At 34.8% G+C, this 23,326-nt stretch overlaps 1 protein-coding gene across 1 annotated transcript in view; it reads right to left on the bottom strand.

The window, feature by feature from the left end:
* The window catches only part of LRP1B (LDL receptor related protein 1B), a 762,233-nt gene that overhangs the window by 550,537 nt on the left and 188,370 nt on the right, over positions 1-23,326 (bottom strand). The window contains exon 18 of the mRNA XM_040227930.1: positions 21,784-22,152. Coding sequence (XP_040083864.1) covers positions 21,784-22,152 — 369 coding nt within the window. The remainder of the gene's footprint in view (positions 1-21,783; positions 22,153-23,326) is intronic.

The raw sequence follows: 23,326 nt of genomic DNA on the forward strand, positions 1-23,326 counted from the left end.
TTTCATCTACTGAATTTATGCCATAAATCTCTCTAAAGGAAAGGAAAGCTCTAATATGTATACTTTCTTTTATTACTTTCTAAGAAAAATGTCTCTCATATTTTTTCTTCCTTAGGTGCCATTTACAATTTCCTCATTCAAGTCAAAATTACAAAAAAAAAAAAAATTCAGTTACATTGCTTACATAGACATGAGGGACAATTAAAGTGGCTTGACAGCAACTAATCATGAGAGACTTGTGAGAAAAATTCAGCATTATTTGAGCTAAGTCTTTAAAAGTTGATGGTCTTGAAGGTGACAGAATCAATTCAGTGTCTGAAATCCACTAACCTTCCCATAATTTTGTTATAACTTTTCCCCAGTAGATAATCTTTTCCCATCTCATTTTATTTCTTTGCCATCAAAGATAGATTGACTTAAGGCTCACGTATAAAGCCAGATATTATTGTTATTGCTCACTCATGGTTGTCAAGAAACATTGTATCACAAAATACAACAAAAAAGGAAGTGAGTTTCAAAAAGACTGACTAAATTTTAATGCATTATTTACGAAATTCTGGACAATAGGCTAACAATCACTTACACAACTGGGTTGATGGTAGAAGTTACAAATTCTTCCCCTCCAGTTATGTGTGCAGCCCGTTTGTGGCTCCTCCCATCAGTGTGAGTTCATTTTTCCATCCCCTTGAATCTGGACTTGGCCATGTGACTTGACTTGGATTGACCAATGAGACTTTAGTAAGTATGACTTATAAAATGTTTGGAATTTGGGTCCAGCTGTTTCTTGACACTCTGAGGCCATCCACAAATGACCTGTTGTATAATGAGAGATTTATGGCCCAGTAATCCCGAACAAAGCCTGCCAACTGTCAAACATATGAGGGAGGCCATCCTTGATCATCCAGCTACCATCTGATCTGCCAGTTGACCAGAGATGAACAGCTGACAAAGACCAGAAGAACCACTCGGCCAACCTACAGAGTAATGGGATAAACAAACAGTTTCTTTAAAGACACTAAATTCTGGAATGGTTTGTTATACAATCAAGTCTAGTTAATACAAACAAATCTCTCAAATCCTAAACAAGGGATCAAAAAGGAAATAAGTGTAATTATCTTTAAACTGACATTTAACACAGAAATGATCCTGTTTAGGGATTAGTATGAAGAATTGATGCTTTTGAGCTGTTCTATTGGAGAAGACTCTTGAGAGTCTCTTAGACTGCAAGGAGATCCAACCAGTCCATTTTAAAGGAGATCAGCCCTGGGATTTCTTTGGAAGGAATGATGCTAAAGCTGAAACTCCAGTACTTTGGCCACCTCATGCGAAGAGCTGACTCACTGGAAAAGACTCTGATGCTGGGAGGGATTGGGGGCAGGAGGAGAAGGGGACGACAGAGGATGAGAAGGCTGGATGGCATCACCGACTCGATGGATGTGAATTTGAGTGAACTCCAGGAGTTGGTGATGGACAGGGAGGCCTGGCGTGCTGCAATTCATAGGGTCGCAAAGAGTCGGACACGACTCTTTGAGTGACTGAACTGAACTGAACTGAATCTCACTGTCTCTACCCTCACTCACCTGTTGGCACTTTACTTGGCACTTATCCAATCTGGGATGTTTATTCATAGCTGAATCACTGTATTTTCCCAAAGACCACCTAGCATCTTTACAATTGCTCTATCCTCTAAGAACTGTATCAGCTTGCCAGTCTCCTAGTCACCCTCTCTCAACTCCTAATCAGAGTCACTAACTAAAACACTTTTCAGTCTACCATAGGTTTCTAGTTTTGTGTTAAATGTTGACCCTGACTTTCTTTCACATGGACATGTTCCAGCAGTCACTGATTATGCAAACAGAAGCATTTTCACATCATGTAACATGACCTACAGGACAGTCTCCTGAGCCTGAACACCTTGCAGAAAACTTTTCAGCTACTATCTAGATAAGTCTATGATTCTCAACATGGGAATCCTAGTATTTGTTGGTGTTGCATGGGAAAATCATTGTCAATATTTTTGTCAACACTTTGGACACACATGTGAACAACTGGGCAGTATTTAGTCTTATGAATAATACTGACACTGATGATGTGAAACCTGTTGAATTCTCCGTGTTGATTATCTGCTCCAAACCTGAACCACACTTCATACTGACCTTGCAAAACTTCAGTAGAATGTTCTACACATGATTCAGAATTGTTTTTTCTTTGTTTAGCATAACGCTCTTCATGAATTTTTCTGCTCTTCATATTAAGAAGCCTCTACCCATGATTTCAGTGTTTCTTGTTCTGTGGTATGTCATAGACATCTAGATCTGATCTGAATTGATGTTGTCAGATAAGACTCTAGGGCAATCACACCACCTGAGAATATGACACTTGAACTTGAGGGTTAGTTTAAGCTGAAGCAAACTGGGAAATGGCAGGTGTGGATGATGCTGTCTACTCTCCTCCTACCCACTCTAACTACTAAGTTGCTTCAGTCATGTCTGACTCTGTGCGACCCCACAGATGGCAGCCCGCCAGGCTCCCCCATCACTGGGATCCTCCAGGCAAGAACACTGGAGTGGGTTGCCATTTCCATCTCCAGTGCATAAAAGTGAAAAGTGAAAGTGAAGTCGCTCAGTCGTGCCTGACTCTTAGTCGTGCCCGGTGATGCCATGCAGTCTTAGCGACCCCATGGACTGCAGCCTACAAGGCTCCTCCATCCATGGGATTTTCCATGCAAGAGTACTGGAGTGGGTTGCCACTGCCTTCCTGACCCACTCTAAAACTGGACATAAATTTCGCTTTTGAAGTTGTCCCTTCTCTTCTACCAGGAACAATCATCATCACTGGATATGAAGTTAACACTGAAATAAGTCTGCATAAACAGCACTTTACTAAATAACCCTTATCCTCCATTAGTTTTCCTCTCCACCACTTACTGCCTCTAGAGGCCCTAAACTTTTTCCTTTATTTAGTCATTTCTCTATAATTTATCACCCTTTCTTAAAACTGTGTAAAAGTTCCTGGGTCTAACCACTTCTCTAGGTTGTGAACCTTTTCCATGAAGGTTTCCAAGTAGATGTGAAAATTAATGTAAAAAAAATTACCTTTAACAAGAGAAAATGCCTTTTCTCTTGTGTTTTTCATTCAGTTTAATTTGTGTTTCACTGACCAAAACGTAACAGAGTTCAGTAAAAGTTGTTTTCACCCTCAACACTTGCCATAGACCATCTTCTGTGAGAAACTCCAATATCTTGAAAATTTGAACTCATGGAAGCCATAGTGAAACTAATTTACAGCCTACAACTTAGTGAGGGGGAGATCTCACATTCTCTTTTCCTTTGCACTGATCATGACTCACTCCAGATTTTGTTCTTCATAATTAATGATTATGTTACCCTCTCTTCCTTTGGACCATAAAAATTATTCCCTGCTTTACCTCTTGCTGACTCCTTATGCACAGCTTTCACCCTTTAATTTTATACTTTTCTTATCTTGGTAATTTCAATATCTAATAAAACAATGTTCCATTATAATTTTCAGTAGCTGCAATTATCTGAATAGGTAATCTGAAAATTGTTTTTTTTAATAAATGTAACATGACTGAAAGTCATTTCTTTATTATATGAAATATGACAATTCTAATAACTAACATTCTTATATTTTGAGACTGAATGTATCTATTATATACACCAAGCAAACTAAAAATACATACATTTTAAAAGCTGACATTTTTCACCTTTGAAATTGGAAAAGGAAAATTAACCTAATCAAATGTATTTTTATGCACTCATAAAAGGATATAGAACAAGTCCTTTTAAAGAAAAAGACATTTCTATGAAATATAATTTAAAAGCAAGGCATATTGCCACAAGTAGTCATGAATAGCAGAGGTGGTAATATAATGGTTTAACAAGTTTTATCATTTTGCTATAAATGCTTCAGAGTTTTAAAGACAAATGCATTGAAGTTGTGTTGAACCATATAGCCCTTTTAATAACATCTCTCTATCTCCTCCAAGAAAGCAAAATGTTAATGTTTGCATGTGTGATTTTCAAGATACATTCAGTTCAGTTCAGTTCAGTTGCTCAGTAGTGTCCGACTCTGCAACCCCATGAATCGCAGCACGCCAGGCCTCCCTGTCCATCACCATCTCCCGGACTTCACTCAGACTCACGTCCATTGAGTCCGTAAGATACATTATTTACTTTTTATTTAGGCTTTTTATTTTGAGTTAATTTTCAACTTACAAAAAAGTTTCAAAAATAATATGAATTCCCTTTTGTTTCTAATGATAACATCTCATATAATCATCATATAATTATCAAAACAGGACCACTGTTTAAAAAATATTACTATGTGTTTTTTTAGTTTAATTTTTTTATAATGGAGTATAATTGCTTGAAATATTGTGTGTTTCTGTTGTACAACATGAATCAGCTATATATATACATATATATGCCCTCCCTCTTAAAACTCTCTCCTACAGCCCCAACCCACCCCCTTTATGTCATTACAGAGCACTGTGAGCTAAGCTTCCTGTGCCATACAGCAGCTTCCCACTAACTCTTTTACACATGGTAGCGTATATATGTCAGCCCTACTCTCCCAAATCGTCCCACTTTCCCTTTCCCCAAAGTCCACAAGTCTGTTCTCTACATCTGTGTCTCTATTCCTGCCCTGCAAATAGGCTCCTCTGTACCAATTTTCTAGATTCCACATATATGCAGTAATATACACTAAAAATATTACTATGTATTTCTATCCAAAAATAATATATAGCAGTTAAGCATATTTTTCAACATTACATACCAAATTAAACTAATATCATTTGGCAACATTTTGTTATGTTGTACTATTTTGTTTTAACCAAATTGTATTTGATTAATGTGAATGGATGTAACACTAGGTTTTGTTGGTTTTTTGGCTGTAGTCTTGACATTCTCATTAGTGTATAAGAGTTCCGGTTTTACCACATTGTCAAACCTTAAAAAAAAATTGCCAAATTTAAGGGTGGAAAAGGGTATTTCATTATTTGACTAGGAATTTTCTTGAAGATTGGTGTGGCTTAATAAAAGTAAAGGAAAGTGAAGTTGCTCAGTTATGTCAGACTCTGCGATCCCATGGACTGTAGCCTACTAGGTTCCTCCATCCATGGGATTTTCCAGGCAAGAATACTGGAGTCAGTTGCCATGCCCTATTCCAGGGGATCTTAGTGGTACATTATAAATTCTAGCTTCAATCTTTTGTTGCTTTTATGGAATACAAATACTTTCTGCTAGTGTTAGTATGTTTTACCTTTTAAATTTTCTAATATATCTGCTGCAAAGTTTTTAACTTCAGTGAGGTAATATATACCAAACATACACTTTTTTTGTGTTTAATTTTTGAAATATGTTCCTATCTGTAGTTCATAAATATATTTTCCTATATTTTCTTTGAAATTAAAAAAAATCACATTTACATCTTTAATGTACTTGAAACATTAGTAATAACTTTTATTTTTATTGGTAATTTATTTCCTTTATACAAATTTTTATTGAAGTATAGTTAAAGTGTTAGTTTCAGGTGTACAGCACATTGATTCAGTTTATATATATATATATGTATATGTATATGTATGTATATTGTTCAGATTTGATAGGTTATTAAAAAGGACTGAGAACAGTTCCCAGTTCTATACAATAAGTCCTTGCTGGTTATCTATTTTATATATAGTAATATGTATAAATTCATCTTAGCCTCTTAATTTATCTCTCTCCTCAGTGTTTCCCCTTTGGTAACCATAAGTTTGTTTTTGATATCTGTAAGTCTGCTTCTGTTTTGTAAATGAGTTCATTTCTATCTTTTTTTAAAGTTAGATTCTACATATGAGTGATATCATATGATATTTGTCTTTCTCTATTTGACTTATGTGACTTAGTATAATCTTTAGGTCCATCCATGCTGCTGCAAATGGCACGATGGCTTTCATTTTTATGGCTGAATAATATTCTGTTGTATATATGTATCATCTTTATCCATTCCTCTGTCACTGAACGTTTACGTTGCATCCATGCCCTGGCTATTGTAATTAGCAATAAACATCAGGGCACATGCATCCTTTTGAGTTATGGTTTTGCCTGGATATATGCCCAGGAGTGGGAATGCTGGATCATAGGGTAGCTCTATTTTTAGATTTTTTAAAGAACCTCCATTCTGTTCTCCATTGAGGCTGCATCAATTTACATTCCTAACAACAGGGTAAGAGGGTTGTCTTTTCTTCACATCCTCTCCAACATTTATTGTTTGTAGAGTTTTTGATGAAAGCAATTCTGACCAGTGTGAAGTGATACCTCATTATAGTTTTGATTTGCATTTCTTTAATAATTAGTGACATTGAGCATCTTTTCACGTGGATTTTGGCCATCTGTATGTAATCTTCGGAAAAATATCTGTTTAAGTCATCTGCCCATTTTTTGATTGGGCTGTTTTTTTTCGTTTTTTTTTTTTTTTTTTAATAGCTGCATGAGTTGTTTGCATATTTTGGAGATTAATCCCTTGTCAGTTGCTTCATTTGCAAAACTTTCTCTCAGTCTAAGGATTGTCTTTTTATTTTCTTTGCTGTGCAAAAGCTTTTCATTTTCATTAGGTCACATTTGTTTATTTTTATTTTCATTACTCTAAACAGTGGCTTGAAAAATATCTTTCTGTGATTTATGTCAAAGAGTGTTCTGCCTATGTTTCCCTCTAAGAGTTCTATAGTATCCAGCCTTACATTTTAGGTCTTTAGTCTGTTTTGAGTTCACTTCTGTGTATGGCATTAGGGTGTGTTCTAATTTCATTCTTTTAGATGCAGATGTTTTAGATGCATTTTTCCAGTACCACTTATTAAAGAGACTGTCTTTTCTCCATTGTATGTTTTCCCCTCCTTTGTCAGAGATTAGGTGGCTGTCAGCACATGAGTTTATCTCTTGACTTTCTATCCTATTCCCTTCATCTATATCTCTGTTTCGGTGCCAGTACTATGCTGATTGTGCCAGTATCATACTACCATTTCTGTAGCACTGTCGTGTAGTCTGAAGTCAGGGAGCCTGATTCCTCCAGCTCGGATTCTTCTTTATCAATTTCTTTTTCTTTTCTTTTACTGTTAAGGATCTTTTGTGTTTCCATACAAATTTAAAATTTTTTGTTCTAATTCTGTGAAAAATGCCCTTGGTGATAGGGACTTCAGTGAACCTGCAGATTGCTTTGGGAGGTAGTCATGTTCATACTGATTCTTCCATTCCAAGATCATGGTATATCTCTGCATCATCTCTGATTTCTTTCATCTTATAGCTTACCAAGAACAGGTATTTTGTGTCCTTGTTGTTTTTCAGTCTTGTCCTGCATAGAGGTTTCTCAGGAGACAGATAAGGTAGTCTAGTATTCCCATCTGTTTAAGTATATTTCACACAGTCAAAGGCTTTAGCTTAGTCAGTGAAGCAGAAGTACATGTTCTTCTGAAATTCCTTTGCTTTTTCCATGATCCAGCAGATGCTGACAATTTGATCTCTGGTTCCTCTGTCTTTTCTAAACCTAGCTTGTACCTCTTGAAGTTCTTGGTTCACATACTGCTGAAGCCTAGCTTTAAGGATTTTGAGCATAACCTTGCTAGCATGTGAAATGAGTACCACTGTACGGAAGTTTGAACATTCTTTGGCATTGTCTTTCTTTGGAACTGGAATGAAAACTGACCTTTCCCAGTCTTGCGGCCATTGTTGAGTATTCCAAATTTCTAGTCATAATGAGTATAGCATTTTAACAGGATCATCTTTTGGATTTGAAATTCCAGCTCAGCTGGAATTCCATCACCTCTACTAGCTTTGTTCATAGTAATGTTTCCTAAGGCCCATTTACTTGACTTACACTCCAAGATGTCTGGATCTAGGTAAGTGACTACACCATCGTGGTTATCTGGGTCATTAAGATCTTTTGGGTACAGTTCTTCTGTGTATTCCTGCCACCTCTTCTTAAGCCCTTCTTCTGTTAGGCCCTTTCTGTTTCTGTTCTTTATTGTGCTCATCTTTGTATGAAATGTTCCTTTGGTATCTATAATTTTCTTGAAGAAGTCTCTAGTCTTCCCATTCTGTTGTTTTCCTCTATTTATTTTCGTTTTTCACTTAAAAAGGCTTTCTTATCTCTCCTTGCTGTTCTCTGGAACCCTGCATTCAGTCGGATATATCTTTCCTTTCTTCTTTGTATTTTTCTTCTCTCAGATATTTGTGAGGCCTGCTCAGACAATCATTTTACTTTCTTGGATTTCTTTTTCTTGTGTACTAGATCTAATCCCTTGAATCTATTTGTCACTTCCATTGTGTTATCCTAAAGGATTTGGTTTAGGTCATACCTGAATGGCCTACTGGTTTGCTCTACTTTCTTTAAGTCTGAATTTTGCAATAAGGAGCTGGTGATCTGAGCTACAGTCAGCTCCAGGTCTTGTTTTTGCTGACTGTATAGAGCTTCTCCATCTTCAGCTGCAAGGAATATAATCAATCTGATTTCAGTATTGACCATCTGGTGATGCCCATGGGTAGAGTCTTCTCTTGTATTGTTGGAAGAGTATGTTTTCTATGATTAGAATGTTCCCTTGGCATAACTGTTAGCCTTTGCCATGCTTCATTTTGTACTCCAAGGCTAAACTTGCCTGTTATCCCAGGTATCTCTTGACTGTTTTTCCATTCCAGCCTCCAATGATGAAAAGGACATCTTTTTTGGTGTTAGTTTTAAATGGTCTTGTAGGTCTATATAGAAAAATTCAGCTTTAGCTTCTTTATCGTTAGTGGTTGAGGCATAGATTTGGACTACTGTGATGTTGAATGGTTTGCCTTGGAAACAAACCAAGATCATTCTGTTGTTTTTGAGATTGTGCCTCAGTACTGAATTTCAGACTCTTTTGTTGACTACGAGTCCTGTTCCATTTCTTCTAAGGGATTCTTGCTCAAGGTTTTCTATGTATATAATTTCATGTCATCTGGAAACAGTGATACTTTTACTTCTTTTCCAATTTTGATTCCATTTATTTCTTTTCCTGTCAGCATTCTCTGACACCTGTGGCTAGGACTTACACAACTATGTTAAATAAAACTGGTGAGAATGGGACATCCTTGTTCCTGATGTTAGAGGAAATGCTTTCCATTTTTCACCCTCGAGTATGATGTTAGCTGTAGGCTTGTTGTATATTGTTGTTGTTCATTCAGTAAGTCATGTCTGACTCTTTGCCACCCCATGAACTGCAGCACACCAGGCTTCCCTGTCCTTCACTATCTTCCTGAGTTTGCTCAAACACATGTCCACTGAGTTGGTGATGCTATCCAACCATTTCATCCTCTATCACTCCCTTCTCCTCTTGCCCTCGATCTTTCCCAGCATCAGTATCTTTTCCAATGAGTTGGCTCTTCACATCAGATGGCCAAAGTATTGAAGCTTGAGCTTCTGCATCACTCCTTCCATTGAATATTCAGGATTGATTTTCTTTAGGATTGACTGGTTTGATCTCCTTGCTGTCCAAGGGACTCTCAAGAGTCTTCTCTAGCACCAAGTTCAAAAGAATCATTTATTTGGCACTCAGTCTTCTTTATGATCCAACTCTCACATCTATACCTGACTACTGGAAAAACCATAGATTTGACTATACTGTCCTTTGTTGGCAAAGTGATGTCTCTACTTTTTAATTTGCTCTTAGGTTTGTCATAGGTATTCTTCCAAGGAGCAGGTGTCTTTTAATTTTGTGGCTCCAGTCACCATCCAGAGTGATTTTGAAGCCCAAGAAACTGAAATTTGCCACTCTTTCCACATTTTCCCCATCTGTTTGCCATTAAGTGATAGGACTAGATGTCATGACCTTTATTTGTTTAATGTTGAATTTTAAGCCAGCTTTTTAACTTTCCTCTTTGACCTTCATCAAGATGCTCTTTAGTTCCTGTATGCTTTCTGCTATTAAAGTAGTATCATCTGCATATCTGAGATTATTGATATTTCTCCCAGCAATCTTGATTCCAGCTTGTGCTTTATCTAGCCCAGCATTTCTCATGATGTATACTGTACATAAGTTAAATAAGCAGGGTGACAATATACAGCCTTGACATACTCCTTTTCCTATTTGGAACCAGTCTGTTGTTCCATGTCCAGTTCTAACTGTTGCTTCTTGACCTGCATACAGGTTTCTCAGGAGACAGGTAAGGGGTTCTGTTATTCCCATTTCTAAGAATTTTCCTGATATGAAGAACTGAGTCATTTGAAAAGACCCTGGTTCTGGGAAAGATTGAAGGTTGAAGGAGAAGGGGATGACAGAGGATGAGATGGTTGGATGGCGTGACCAAATCAATGGACATGAGTTTGAATGAACTCCAGGAGTTGGTGATGGACAGGGAGGCCTGGTGTGCTGCAGTCCATGGGGTTGCAGAGTTGGACACAACTGAGCAGCTGAACTGAAATGAAAAATTTTCCATAGATTTTTGTGATCCATACAGTCAAGGGTTTCAGTGTAGTAAATGAAAAAGATGTTTGACTGGAATTTTGCTGCTTTTTCTGTGATCCAGTAGATGTTGACAATTTGATCTCTGTTTCCTCTACTTTGTCTAAAGGCACCTTGTACATCTGGAAGTTCTTGGTTCATATACTGCGAACGGCTAGCTTGAAAGATTTTGAGCATTACCTTGCTATCATGTGAAGTGAGGGCAATTTTACAGTTGCTTGAACTTTCTCTGGCATTGCCTTTCTTTTGGACTGAAATGAAAACTGACCTTTTCCAGTCCTGTGGCCACTGCTGAGTTTTCCAAGTTTGCTGGCATATTGAGTGCAGCATGTAACAGCATCATCTTTTAGGATTTGAAATAGCTCAGCTGAAATTCCATCACCTCTATTAGCTTTGTTCATAGTAATGCTTTCTAAGGTCCACTAGACTTCACATTCCAGGATGTCTGGCTCTAGATGAGTGACCACACCATTGTGGTTATCTGGGTTATTGAGACCTTTTTTTTGTGCAGTTCTTCTGTGTACTCTTGCCAACTCTTCTTAATCTCTTCTGCTTCTGTAAGGTCCTTGCCATTTCTGTCCTTTATTGTGCCTGCTTTGGCACAGAATTCACATATGTCCTTGCTATGTCTGCCAACAGCTTTTATGACCTCAAAGATGTTGAATCTTATTAAACTTATAATTTGGGGCACATTCCCACAGTTATGGAAATTAAATTTTACCATCATGAAAATTACTTTTCTCCCTTTATTTAAAGTCATTTATGTCCGCTAATATTTTATAATTTTCTCCACAGAAAACTTGTTCATCCTTTGTTTTTTTCCTAGTTTAAGTGTTTTCCTTAATTATATATCTTAATTCTTTATTGAATGTAGGGAAACCATTTGACTTTACTTTAAGCAGTGTTGTTTTTTAAACTGCTCTGGTTGGCCAAAACAAACCATCAGAATGAATCCTATAGAAAAAAAAAAAAAGATATTGTTGTGTAATACTGAAACATATACCAAGTCATAATGTAAAACAAAAATTTTAGTTCTTAGTGTGGATTATGGTCAGGTTTGAGGGCATAATTTTTATGCATTTTTGGTTTGTTTTTCAGTGAGCATATGTAGATGTACTGTTACTGATTTCATGTCTGAAAAAAATCTGTTTCCCTTCATTTTGAGTAACAGTGTAATCAGTTATAGGATTATATATTTCCTTAGTGGTGTGAAATTTCTAATGTTGATTAGAAGTCTGCTTAAATTCAGTTGTTGTTCATCTGTAAACAGTCTGTCTATTCTTTCCTGTAGTACTTTAAGGTCCCCCCCGCCGTGACTTTTTATGATTCTCTGAAGTTTTATTATCGCTGACTTACTTATATTATTATTTTCAGTGCTCGGAGGGAATATTCAATCTAAGGACCTATTTATTTCTTCTTCTCTAGTAAACTCCACCATTGTTTCTTGGAATGTTACCTTTCTCTCCTTCCATCTCTTCTTTGTCATTTGTTAACCTCCACTACCTAACAACTTACCTTTCAAGTTTTACAACTATTCTTAGTTATTTTTATTCTTACTTGTGTATTAATTCTTCAGTAATTATCATCCTATTTGTTCATTCTCACTTTGACTATTCCAACATAAACTTTATTATGTCAACTAAGATATCTTTTAAAATTTTTATTATACTGACCATATTTTTCAGTTCTAAGATTTTTAGTTGTTTTCACTCATTTTAATTGTTATTTTTCTTGTATAACTTTAGCCTTTTTAGTTCACCATCACTTTTTATGGACATGTATTTCTTTTCCTCTGATGAACTCCCAAAATACTATAAAAGTCTACTTCTAATTGTTCTATTATTTGTTTTCATTCATCTGCTGATTGGTATCCTTTTTTCTAGCTGTCTTTCTTTAAAATACATTTATTGTGTAATTTGAATTTGCAGACTCTCCTTAAGTAAACTAGTTATTTTTTAACCTCTCTTCTGACACTCATTGCTTTTAGTTTGTTGGTTCAGTTGCTTTCACTTGTCCTCTGGGCCCTAAGCTGCAGCTCTTTTCTTACATAATTCACTTGGATTTTTGTTCTACAGAGCATATGAGAACTTGAAAGGCAGTTAACCTACAAAAAGAACAGTGTTAGTGTTGGTCACAGGATTGTTTCTGTATTCTCTAAGCCTCTGAGGTAAAAACTTCACACAGGACAGTGGTCCATGAAGGAGATGGCATGGTTTTACTTCAGCATTATTTTCCTATGTGGTAGCCTCACCCCAGGCTCTAAACTTACTCCTGTTCCTTTATAGGATCCATATTTTAAGGGCTTATAAGTCTGATGCTTCAATCATTCTAACAGGTTTATATTTCTGTTCTGTTTATTATTTAAGGAAAAACTTGTTTTTGAAATTATCTAATTTTTATTATAAGTTATCAATCATGCTATGTTTTAAAGTCAGAGATATTCTTAGTGTTTTAATTTTCAATATCATATTGACCATGATAGTAGCAGTAGTGGTCAGATAGTAGTCGCAGATAGTAGTAGTCAAGTGGTCTTGACTCTTCACATATAAAAAGTAAACTGTGACACTTTCCTTTACCTGTAACTTTGAAGTCCAAGAGGTTTAAAAACAGACCTTCTCATCTTTAGTTGCCCATACCTAATAATCTGTGTCATACTTTAAGCAGGTAATACACACATTTAATTTGGTGGCTCTTTCTATATTACCTTTTATACCTTAGAGTAAAAAATTCATTCTACATGAATTGAAAAGATAAAGGAGAGCCTTCATTCTAGTCTTTCCCTGTATTCAGATATATAAAGGATATAAACTTAAATCTGATTTGTGAAAGTATTTAGAGCTCTCATTAAATATTTAGTGAATTTATTTTTTTGGTAAAAGATGCAACAAAATGAAATGTGTTATTCCAGATTTATCAAAATAGGATACCAACAAGGTAGGAAGAGTCAGTTCATCTCCTTCCACAGACACACCAAAATTACAACTACATGTGGAGCAACTATATCTGAGAATGACCTGAACACTAGCGGAATGGATTTTCTACAGCTATGGGTATAAAGAAAAGGCTCCATCAAGACAAGAAAAAAGAGAAATATGGTAATCTAATTAGAACCCACACAGCTAAAGTGGAGACACACAAGCAGGAGGAATATCATGGTTGCAAATGGCTCTAAGTGTCACACCAGCCTCCCCAGCCTCAGATACTTGCATTGGAAAGAAGAACTCTCATAACATCTGACTTTAAAAATCAGTGAGGCTTATGTCCAAGAGAACTGAAGGGTTATGGGAAACCAAGACTTGGCTTGCAAAGAGGTTGTGCACACATTCAATCATTCTGAGTTCCAGTGCAGAAGCAGTAGCTTGAAAAGTACCTAGGTCATATACTAAGGAGTTATGTTGACTGATTTTATAGCATGTGCCAGAGTAACAGGAATCTTTTGGAATTTTTGCCAGGTACAGAAGTGCTGAAAGGCACCACATTTTTCAACTCTCTTTCTACCCAACCTGACCCATTTTGTCATTTTCCATCAACTCAGCTATACTGTGCACCTGGCCCTAGTGTTTCCAAGTACCAGCCCTACCCAACTTATTCAATTTGGCCAGTGGGTTTCTCTCTCTCCAAAACCTGGAAAGCTGCTTTGGCTGAACACCTATCAGATTGCCCACAACAGTTGGAGTCAGAGGTTATAGCCAGTTGGCTTAGGGGCCAACACCGTCCCCAGTGCACCTTCAGCAGTTACACCCCAAAGACAATTGGAAAGCACACACTGCTTTACCACCTGATTCTGGTAAGCACAGGGGGTTGTGTCTCTGGGCCAAACAAGACACTTTGTACATAAGTCCACTCGTTCAAGAGTAGGAGACATAGCTAATTTATACTGAAAACCTAGAAACAAATACAGTTAGGCACAAAGAGGAGACAAACTTCAAATGAAAGTACAAATCAAAACCTCAGAAAATAATCCAAACAAAACAGAGATAAACAATTTACCTGATAGGAAACTCAAAAAAATAGTTAAATAGGCTCACCAATCTTGAGAGACAAATGGATGAACTCAGCACTTCCACAAAAGAGAAAAAGTTTTTTAAGTGAACCAATCTGAACCAAAGGATACATTAACTGAAATAAAAAATACAAAGAGGGGAGTCAATAGAAGATTAGAGGATGCAGGAAAGACTCACAATCTGCAAGGCAGATTAGTGGAAATAACCCAATTGGGAGAGCAAATGAACAGATAGTAATTTTTTTACAAATGAATATATTTTAAGAGATCTCTGGAACAATACCATGCAATACTATGATTTGTATTATAGGAATTCAAGAAAGATAAATAGAAAGGGACAGAAAAACTGTTTGAATAAATAATGGTTGAAAACTTCCATAACCTGGAAAAGGAAACAGCTAGCCAAGTCCAGGAAGCCAGAGGGTATCAGACAAGATGAACCAAAAAAGACTCACACCAAGACATGCTATAATCAAAATATCAAAAGTTAAAGAGAGAATCTTAAAATCAGCAAGAGAAAAATAAGTTAGGAAACCCACAAAGACTATCTATTTAATGACCTTACAGCAGAAACTTCACAGGCCAGAAGGAACTTGCTTGATATATACAAATTGCTGGGGGATAGGGAAAAGAAAAAAAACAAAAAACTTCTGATAAGAATATACCAGTGGTTATTCACAATTAAAGGAGAGATACAAAGTTTCCCAGATAAGCAAAAATGAAAAAAAAGAGTTCATCACCACTCAGCTGACCTTATAAGAAATATTAAAGGGGCATCATTAAACAGAAAATAAAAAGGACATAATGAAAAATAAGAAAAAAACTAGAAAAAAATCCTACCGGTAAATCCCAAACATGTAGTAAAGGTAATGGATCAACTACCTATAAAGCTAGTATGAAGATTAAAAGACAAAAGAGGCAAAAAAAATTACATCTAAAATAGAAAAGCAACACACAGATTATAAAAGAGGGGCAGTAACAGTGTACTACTTTTAGAATGTGCTCAAATATATGCAACCATCATCCTTATATGTAGGTTGTTACATATGAACCACATGCAAAAAATTGGTAATACATAGATAACAAAATAGAGAAAGAAATACAAACATAATACTAAAGAAAGTCAACAAATTACAAAAAGAGAACAAGAAGAAAGGAACAAAATAATCACAAAACAACCAGAAAATGATTAACAAAAGAGCAATATGTACATAGTTGTCAAAAATCACTTTAAATGAACAAAAGGCTCCAATTAAAAGACAGTGTTGCTAAATGCCTACTAGAGAATCATATATCTGAAGATGCACAAAGTGAAGGGATAAAACTTATATGCTATGTAAATGGAAACAAACAGAATGTGGGGTAGCAATATACTTTTAAACAAAGATTTTATCAAGGGAAAAAGGAGGGCATCATGTACTGAAAAAGGGAGATTAATCAACCAAGAGGCTATAACATTTGTAAATATCTATGCACCCAACATAGCAGCACCTAAATACATAAAGCAAATAATACATAAAAAGAGAACAGTAATACAGTAAGAGGAGGAAACTTTAACATAACTACTTACATCATTGAATAGATCAGCTAGACAGAAACTGATGAGGAAACATTGGGTTAAATGACATCTTAGACCAGATAGATTTAACTAGAGAACATTTCATCCTAAAACAGCAAAATACACATTCCTTTCAAGTGCACATGGAATATTCTCAAGGATAGATCACGTTAGGCCACAAAACATGTCTTAATAAATGAAGATTGAATTAAGCATTGTTTTCTGACTGCAGTGTTATGAAACTGGAAATCATTTAGAAGAAGAAAACTGCAAAAAGTATACAAACATGTGGAAACCAAACAACATTCTTCTTAATCAGTGGATCACTGAAGATATTTAAGAGAAAAGAGAAAAATATCTTGAGACAAATGAAAAGAAAAGTACAACAGTCCTAAATTTTCAGGACAGAGCAAAAACAATTCTAAGAGGGAAGTTTATAGTAATATAGGTCTATGCCAAGAACCAAGAAAAATCTCAGTCTAGCCTTACAGGTAACAACACAGAAATACAAAGGATAATAAGATTACTTCAAAACATACCAACAAATTGAACAACCTAGAAAAATGGATAAATTCCTATCAATATACAATTTTACAAGACTTAAATTAGGAAGAAATAGAAATTTTTAATAGATCAATTGATAGTAATGCAGTTGACCCAGTTAAAAAAAAAAAAAAGTGTTTTTTTTTTTTTTTTTTTTTTGCATCTGTCTCCTCAGGAAGAGCAATAAAGGTGAAAATAAATGTGACCATATAAAACCAATAAGCTTTTTTACAGTGAAGGAAACTATCAACCAAATAAAAAGAAAGCAACTGAACAAGAGTACATATATACTTTGATTGAGCTGTTTCCAAGTTACCGTTATAGAAATGGGATCTGTAACACAGCAACAAACTCCTATGGCATCTCTTAAATATTATCAAAATAACATAACCAGAGTTATCTTCTTAAAACAGAAATCCTATTAAACACATGCCTTAACGCTTCCCATTGTTTTCCCTTTACTAAAAAAATTGAAACTCTTTATCTTAAATATTAGTATATCAGTGATTACTGTACCATTTTCACAATAACTAAGGGTAGAAGTAACTCAAGAATCCATAAACAGATAAATGGATAAATAAAATATGTTATATACATACACGGAGAAGGCAATGGCAACCCACTCCGGTACTCTTGCCTGGAAAATCCCATGGAGGGAGGAGCCTGGTAGGCTGCAGTCCATGGGGTCACGAAGAGTCGGACATGACTGAGCTACTTCCCTTTCACTTTTCACTTTCATGCATTGGAAAAGGAAATGGCAACCCACTCCAGTATTCTTGCCTGGAGAATCCCAGGGATGGGGTCGCACAGAGTCGGACATGATTGAAGCGACTTAGCAGCAGCAGCAGCATACACATACAAGAGAACATAGTTCAGCCATAATGAGGCAGATCAACTTCTGATACCTACAACATGAGTTAACCTTCAAAATATGCTGAGTGAGTTACAACACACAATAAAACAAATATTGTATGACTCCATTTATATGAAATATATACAATAGCCAAATTTATACAGAAAAAAATAGATGAAAGGTTACCAGAGAATACAAGGATGGGGAATGGGGAATAATTGCTTCAATGAGGTTTGTGTTTAAAGAGAAAGAAATGTTTTGGAGATACATGATGGTGAGGGTTACACAATACTGTGAACATAATTGACATCACTGAATTATTCAATTAAAAATAGTTGAAATGGCAAATGCTAAGTTTTACATATGTTTATCTAATTTTAAAAATTTATAATGGAATATACCAAAAACTATTGAATGGTACACTTTTAATTACCTTTCAATAAAAATTTTAATACTCTTTTCTTGACAAACCAAATCCTTCAATATTGGACTTCTCTCTAGGACGCTAGGCTCTTCTCACACCATTCATGCCATACAACCCATATTCTAATCATACCAAATGATGTGTCACTCCTTGTCTACTCTTTGCTTTTCCATACATTTACACTTCAAATTTTATGAGCCTTTCGTCTAGAAGAGTAGTTTGCAATTATTTTTGTTCTGAGGACTTTTGCACTCTTAAAAAATATTGAAGACTCCAGGAAAACTTTTATATGTGTGAGGTATTATCTATTACCTTGTTAGAAATTTAAACTGAAAAATGTTTTAATATGTATTAATATATTTTAAAAAACAAAAATGATAGGACACTAATATAAATACCATCATCTGTGAAAATAGCTGCATTTTTTAAATGAGAAAAAGCAATGTTTTATCATTTTATCAGTGTGCTTAATGACTGGATTACTAGAATACAGCTGAATTCTCACATCTACTTCAAAATTGTTGTGTTATTTTAGTTGGAATTTATAAAGACAGTCCAAATTCACACAGCTACAGAGTTGAAAAAGGAAACAGGGTTTTAATAGCCTTTCAGATAATTCTGAATATCCTTTTATACTACAAAACATGGAAAGTGAAAGTTACTTAAAGGTTAGATTCAGTGTAGAATCAGAAACCATAGTAATGAATGTTTCATACTCTATTGCATTAAATTCATTGGTCTATCTTATACTCTTAATGGATCATTTACCCAGGAATGATTTTATCATGTCATTAGGAAAATGTTGGTTCTCTGAGTTGCAGATATTTTCCAAATGTTGACAATTTCAGTATGCAACAATCCCCCAAATCACTAGTAATACCACTACCCATCTCATCAGAAAAGCCTTTAAGTATTGGGAAACTATCAAGCTTATTATAGTAGACACAATTCTTCTAAAAATTTAATTTTTACATGAAAGCTTGATTTTTATTATTTGCAACAAATGTAGGTTATTTTCCTTGAAATGATAGACGAGTTGTATTCAGTCTGCCACACAACCATGTCTGAATAATCATAGTTTGTCTGTTCCTCATTCAAGTCAAAAATAATGTCAGTTAAAAGAACCATGGATTTATATAAAGACAGAAATACTCAGTTTCCTTTAGCAGCCGTTGGACTTAAGAATGCAATAGAAGTTCCTTATTTGTATTTTATCACAGAGTATAATAAAGAGGTATAATCTGAAGGATTAGGAAAGATTAAGATTTAATAAAAAATTTTTTTTACCTTTTCTTCAAGGACATTCTTAAATTAAACTGGCTTTTTTTTTTTTTTTCCCAGCTATTAAGTGGCAGTGAAAAATGTAATCACTACTAGTACTGTTTGGTGCTGCTGTCTTGATTAATGCTAAGGTATCAGCAGGTTAGCCACAATGGTTTTTCCACCATTGGTACAATTTTTAACACTGTAAAAAAGGCAAATATCTATTATTATTATGAACATATTTTTGATCACTTAAGATTCCTTGACTCAGTTCAGTGGTACCCTCTTCCCTTCCCCAGACAGATTATTTATTCTCTAGACCTTTAGTATCTTAGAGACTCTATTAAATTTCAATAGAAATTTAATTTTTTAAATTTCAATAGTTTGTTTACTTATAGTTTTCTTCTTAAGCTGTGGCTTCTATGTTTATACCCAAAATGTCTGACAAGGAATCTGGAGCACAAAAAATGAAAAAGTTAATAGATTACATGTGCAACATGAGCACATTCAACTCTAAATTGTATTAGTCTAAGAAAATGGAGGGAGGTCCAAAGAGAATTATAAACTTCATAGAGATATAACTAAAGAATCAACAACTCTCAAATGTCTGAACTCTATGATCAGTATACTTATAGTCGTATCTTCATATTTACACACACGCTAGAAGGCAAAATAGCATGAATATACAATGCTATATGTATATTTGTGCTAGAATATACAAATTGCTATAAAACTATCAATAAGTATGGTACCCTACAGAATAAAGAAATAATATTTTATATTTGTATGTACTTGAAAGCACACACTTAAACTGACTTGGAAAGGCTGAGTCAGATTTGAATAGACCCAAAGGATTTTGAGGATATTAAATGTTGAAAGAACAAAATAAACTATAGCAGGCCTACCATGGGATGGTAATGTATAATAGAGTTTGACATAAAGTATCTATTTTTCACATGAGTAAAATATATGAGTAGATACTGGATCTCTCTAGTTATCTAGTTATCTCTCTAGTTAATATATATTTATATTAACATAAGTTGACTCTTTTATCTATTAGGTATATGATAGTAAATATTATAAAGTCATTGTTGTCCAAAGTGAGGGAAAATAAGTCTTTTTCATAAGTAGTTGATGAAATTATATATTAATGTAGTCTTCTTGAAAAGAAATTTGACCAGTTATAAAAATAAACATTGATTTTACAGTTCTATTTCTAGGATTCTATACAAAAGCAATATTCACATGTGTGAAAAAATATTTATGTGACATTGTACGTAATGATAAGACACCAAAATAACCTAAATGATTGTCAATAAGAAAATGGTTAATGTTGATGTATGGCAAAACCAATACAATATTGTAAAGTAATTAATCTCCAATTAAAATAAATACATTTATATTTTTTTAAAAAGAAAATGGTTAAATAAATTAGTTTACCCTTAGTACAGGAGAGATGGGCTTCCCAGGAGGCACTAGTGGTAAAGAACGTGCCTGTCAGTGCAGGAGACATAAGAGACTAGGGTTCAATTCCTGGGTCGGGAAGACCCCCTGGTCAAGGGCATGGCAACCCATTCCAGTATTCTTGCCTGGGAAATCTCACGGACAGAGGGGCCCAGTGGGCTCTAGTCCCTAGAGTTGCAAAGAACTGGACACGACGGAAGTGACTTGGCACACAGACACAGGATAGATAGAGGCTTTCAAAATAATGAGATAGAGCCTTACATACTTAAGTGAAAGCTTTTAAAGATATATTCTAAGTGAAAAAAAGCAGGTGAATATTTTATAGATCATTCCATTTTTGTAATTACAAATGAAACACATAACTATAGAAAATTCTGGAGGCATGACAGCTGTCACAAGTAAGTAAATGGAATTGATGTTGCAGTGATGGGACAAAAACTTCATTTAAAATCAATATTACTGGAACATTTTACAATAAATTTATGTATTATTCTGAAATGTAAAGAGTAATGACAAAAGATTGACCTCAATAAAGTAAAATTGGGAGAGTAAGGAATATATGGAAATCACATAGAGGTGTTAAATGAGGAATAGGAAGATAGTCCCTGTAAAGTTGGATGACAGGAAGAGGTTTCTCTAAATTATATAGATAATTCGTACAATATTACATTTGAGTCCCATAAAATATTAAAATGACTGTCTTATAAAATTTTAGAAATGTCTTAAAAATGTTAACTCATTAGTTACATTCTCTTATCAAGAATGTTATATACATATACATGCACACAAACCAAAAATAATCTCTGATATTTGAGAAAACAAAATTCACCAAATATAATTAGATAGCTATCCATAAAGCTATAATTTCTCCCATTAGAAGAAAATAAAATTAGTAAGTTTTATACTGAAAATTATTTCCCATTAATTTTAATAAACATTTATAATAAACATTATAAAGGAATATATTGAATGTTCCATGATTAGAAGCTAATAATCATAATATTCATGCTGTATATGCTAAGCAGTTAATTGCTTCTTTGAGTTTTGGGGGTTTGGATGATATAGTTGTACTTGTTTTAGAATAAAAACTCTAGGAAAATGTAATTGCTACATGCAATCATCACTCTAATTTCTCTACTACTCCAAATGATACTCGTTTCCACTAAATTATTTAAAAAAAAGTTGTACTTACTTTCAACAATTACTTGTCTGTCTTCCCAGTTATCTTTAATAAGCTGTATATTTCCAAAGTGTGCATCACTGTAGAAGATTCGGTTGGTACCTTTTCTTTGATTATAGTCAAAAGCCAAGGCTATGACATTCTTGAAATAATGTGGATTTTCATATGGCCTTATTGGTGAATTTAAGTTGGTTTCATCAGAAAGATGTATACTTTTTAATATTGTTCTCCCTGAATACAGCAAATAGCCTTCGTGCCTTAGGCATGTAACTCCATCTTCTGCCAAATATCCATGGGCACAAGCGCAAGTTCTCCAGGAATTTCCTCGATAAAGACAGAGCTGCTGACATCCCCCATTGTCCCTGGCACAAACATTGGTCCCTAGAGAGAAGAAAAAGATACACATAAACATTGTGGTTTTGCTTTTGTTTTCTATATAGTTTTCTCTTAGAAACATATTAAAAATTAACACTGAATCTTCTGGATTATTTTATTCTTAATTTTAGACTAGTCAGTAAAAAATTCAAACACTGTAAAGTACTATTTTGTGTTGTTTTTTTTTTAGTCACTCTACTTTAAAATATCAGATTTATAATTTCACACTCTTCTGCTCCCCTGACCATCTAAAGAGAATTACTTAAAAGTTAACCTTAATCTATTAGTTAAATACATAATTTTTTTGAAACTTGATACTGAGATTACAATAGGTTTCAAGTATTGTAATCTTTGGAACAAGTACTAATTCACTCAAAACATGAACTGAGTTCACCAATAAAAACAAAGAAGCACTACCTGTGTCTATGAAGTATATAAGGTATCAAAGAAACTTATGGTTCCAATGTTCCTAACATCCTAAATATACTGGGCATAAGGTTTTTACTCCAGTTTTGAGTGAGTGTGTAGTATGCTATTAAGATTTCTATGTCAGACTAATTCTCCTCTATGAATCCATCATTGTCCTCAAAACAATTAATGTTATATACTTTGTTTGATGTCAAGAAAATTATAATTTATTCTAATGGACACTTAAAATGAATATTATCTTAATAGAAGTGATATTAAAAAATATCTAAGTCACTATCATACCAATTTAAAAACATTTTCAAGAAAAATGCTTTAAAGAAACATATTTCAAAGAAATGATGACTATGGACACATTTCACACTAATAGCAACCTTCCAGAGCCATCATCACTTTATATATTAAAATATAATCTGACATTAACACAACCTTTTAGTCCAAGTAATGCAGCATATTTGGTCAGTTCTAAATAAAATCAAAAAAACATTTTGGCTGCTTTTTGCTAAGATCCTAATTGTGCTTTGTATGCTGCTGCTGCTGCTAAGTCGCTTCAGTCGTGTCTGACTCTGTGTGACCCCATAGACGGCAGCCCACCAGGCTCCCCCATCCCTGGGATTCTCTAGGCAAGAACACTGGAGTGGGTTGTCATTTCCTTCTCCAATGCATGAAAGTGAAAAGTCAAAGTGAAGTCACTCAGTCGTGTCCGGCTCTTAGCGACCCCATGGACTGCAGCCTACCAGGCTCCTCTGTCCAC

The sequence above is a fragment of the Oryx dammah genome, unplaced genomic scaffold (assembly GCF_014754425.2).
Source record: "Oryx dammah isolate SB20612 unplaced genomic scaffold, SCBI_Odam_1.1 HiC_scaffold_27, whole genome shotgun sequence".
NCBI classification, from domain to species: Eukaryota; Metazoa; Chordata; class Mammalia; order Artiodactyla; family Bovidae; genus Oryx; species Oryx dammah.